Source organism: Aphanomyces invadans (assembly GCF_000520115.1).
Source record: "Aphanomyces invadans strain NJM9701 unplaced genomic scaffold supercont1.24, whole genome shotgun sequence".
NCBI lineage: Eukaryota > Oomycota > Saprolegniomycetes > Saprolegniales > Verrucalvaceae > Aphanomyces > Aphanomyces invadans.
In genome coordinates, this window is record NW_008580169.1 from 826,618 (window position 1) to 829,941 (window position 3,324).

At 45.4% G+C, this 3,324-nt stretch overlaps 1 protein-coding gene across 1 annotated transcript; it reads right to left on the reverse strand.

The window, feature by feature from the left end:
- Positions 1-2,273: 2,273 nt before the first annotated feature.
- H310_10127 (hypothetical protein) lies at positions 2,274-3,039 on the reverse strand (the record flags this gene model as incomplete). The annotated part of the gene is made up of 2 exons (XM_008876393.1): positions 2,274-2,560; positions 2,634-3,039. 2 exons carry the CDS (start codon positions 3,037-3,039, stop codon positions 2,274-2,276), a joined length of 693 nt encoding a protein of 230 aa, XP_008874615.1.
- Between the last annotated feature and the right edge of the window lie 285 nt (positions 3,040-3,324).

Consider the following 3,324-nt stretch of genomic DNA (forward strand, 5'->3'; position numbering starts at 1 on the left):
ATGATATGAAGTACCCCCGTTACCATCGTGTACAGTGTTCAAGCTTCAAGCATGGTGTCTTTTACATTTACCGATTCAAATTGCGTGACGCTGTCTGTTGGCTGATGAAGAATTTCGCTATGAGGCTTGTCATGCCGCCATTGTCTACGCGTTCGCCTTTCTTGAGAACAAGTAGGCGCTGGAACGCCGCCGATCTTTGGTGGGTTCACGACCGAATTTGACCTTTGGCATGAATGTACCCCCGTAGAATGGTAAAGAGAATTTTGTTAGCAACCTTTAGAACTGGTACTAGCAACATACGCTAAGCGACGAGTATTTTGCGCTCAAATTGCGCGCAAACCGACACGATATGAAAGAGTTGCGGTGAAGAGTGGTCGAGAAGAAATTTTGAAACCCTCCATCTTTGCCATTACTGGCAATAAAATATAGTCCCGAAAATACCTCATATTAAGTATCAGTACAAGACAAGCATAAACTGCACTTAAGGAACGTAATCGAGAATATTCGTGAAAGTGCGATTCCTTGGGCTTTCGGTGACACGCACGATTGGGGTACACTCCTCGCCAAGGCACCGCGTGCAGGGAATTATACACAAGACGTCCGCTTCGCTCTGATGTGCGCAATTTCCTGGGCGAATTCTCTGTCGTCGCCCGCTGCTGAAAGGCAAATCGTTCTAATTAACATATACTAGTATATATTATTGTGCTTTTCAACTTTTTTGGCCATGGCCTAAATCCATGCTTTAATAAAAAATTCTGCTAAAATTACGGCACCCATCCATAATTTTACGGATACAGCAGAGGCATTTTTACGGTTCAGCGTTGAGTAATTAATATTCATGATGATGTGATTGGTCAAGAATTGGTGGATGAGCTCGGATTTATCTTATTCAACTTGTTTGCCCATTTGAAATGGGCAAACAAGTTGTTTTAAAATGATCAGCATCGACATGCTTTGGAGATGTGTTGTGCTTGTCCAAGTCTACGGCATTGAAGTTGAGGTCGTTCGCGTCATACTTGGACTCTCAAGACGTAGCGTAACAAGATTCAACACGATGTTCACATCTACTGGCAACGTCACACAGTTAAAGTCGCGTTCGACGGGGTCACGCTGGCCAGCCGAGGTCAACGCCTGGGTGAGCAACTACACCACATTGCACCCCTGCTTCTATATCGAGGAGCTTCAATACGCACTGAGACATCAATTTCCGACACTGAAGAATGTATCCGCGGCAACGATATGTAGAGCTCTCATTCATGACTTAAGATTGACGCGAAAAGGTACTTAAGTCTTAAATATATTTTGAGGATTTATTCGTGTGTTCCTTGTCTCAGAACGACGAGCTCGAGAGTCCGCCGATTTTGAGCTGCCCTATTACTACAGGCGATTGAGCCCATACTACTCGTACCCCGACCAGCTAGTCTTTGTCGACGAGACGTCCAAGGATGGACGTGATTCAATTCGCAAGTATGCGTGGTCGAAGCGCAACAAAAAGGCAATTGTAGAATAACCATTCTCACTTGACCAGCGGGTGTCAGCGTTAGCGGCATTTATTACGTCTGGATTTTTAGCGTGGGATTATGTGGACGGTACATATTTTTGTAGTTCCACTATATTAATTGGATTTGATTAGGAACATTTGATCGTGCTGCCTTTCACGAGGTCATGGTCACAAAGATTCTTCCGTATTTAAACCCTTGGCCGCTCCCGCGTTTAATATTGATTTTGGACAATGCGAAGATCCATATGTACAAGGAGCTGCAAGATTCAGTTCACAGTCGAGGTGCACTGCTGTTCTTTTTGCCACCATATTCTCCGCAGCTTAATCCTATTGAGGTGGGATTTACCCTGTCAAAACGCTGGATTGACAAGTATCCCATGGCATTTCGCTTTAATGTCCGTGCTGTATTAGATGTGGCATTTGTAGAATGCACAAAAAACCGAGCAAGTAGGATATAATTTGTATCGCCATTGTGGATACGATACTTCTGCTTTGGACCAAGATACATTTTTAATGTAAATTCGTTTGAACAAATAGTTATACTTTTCGCAAATTGTTTGACATTACTAGAAATTCATGTGGTCAATGTCCTCAATATTGTCGCTTGGTTGGACTATGTCGCCAACAATGGGTTCCCGAAACGATGGCGTCAAGTCGAATGGAGGATTCCCAGGATAGTGCGAAGATCTTCAACGGGCAGAAAACAATTCACAGGGGCACTAGACATCGAGCCAAATCGGACACGAACCCTTAACGAGCGAAACCCCTATTTTTAATTGCTACGGTATGTATCTGTGGCTTCGGCATTTATTTCGCGCCGGCGCTCGTCTGCATGACGAGAGGCCATGAGGTCAATATGACCGAGTTGTTGCATTGTTGCGTTCGCAGGTATTTCCACAGGGGCGGTCGCAGGCAACCTTGCCGTCACAACGGTTGCGTAGTCGGTCTGCAGTGGGCCCAGCACAATACTCTGGTATTCAATATAACCCGCAACTCGGGCTGCCGCAGTCACCAGGTTGTTGGAAGTTGCACGTCGAATCGCAGTGCTGGTATCCTTTTCTATTTCACAAATTTCAATACATTATTCATCGGAAAGTAAATTGCGAAATTATCCCATAAACGGAGATTTTACCGATGTAAATGAACAGCAGCAATGTGAACGATACTTGGGCATTGCGCACCTTGCTTGTATTGTTCCACACTTGCCGCACAACGTCGTTGTAGTTGAGCAGCGTCAGTTTAATGTACTTGTCTTGCGTTGTGTTGGCCGCAACCTTTACATACACCTCCTTTGGACCTTCTGGGTCCCACACTAGCTTCGAGTTCGACGCGTCAGCATGGTATTTGGCGACGGCAGTCGTGACTGTGTCGACGACCAGTGCAGACACGACCCGAAAGTAGTATCTGTATGTGGCCACTGTGAGCTCGGTTGGCTTACCAACGCTCGTTCTACTTTTGCCCAGTGGCTTGCCTACCTTGGCAGTGATGTGACACCGGAAGCACTCCGGCATTGCGACGCTCAATCGTTCACGCTGCATGGTTGTCGGCTGGTTTGCAAGTGAAATGGTCCAGTAAATAACGACCTGTGTTTATTTAGCTCGAGGGCCAGACCCTCGGTTTGCGTTGTTTAACGTGTGGTTTTATTTTCGTCATCCATTGATTAGGGCGATAAAACAATGGGCAAATTGGGCGAAAAACACAATACGTAAGGTTCATCCAAAACAACGGTATGTCCGAGCCTATTCTGCTGGTCCGGACAATATATATATGGAAATTCGTCAATATTCACGAATACATTATACCTGAAGTACGATTCCGAAGCG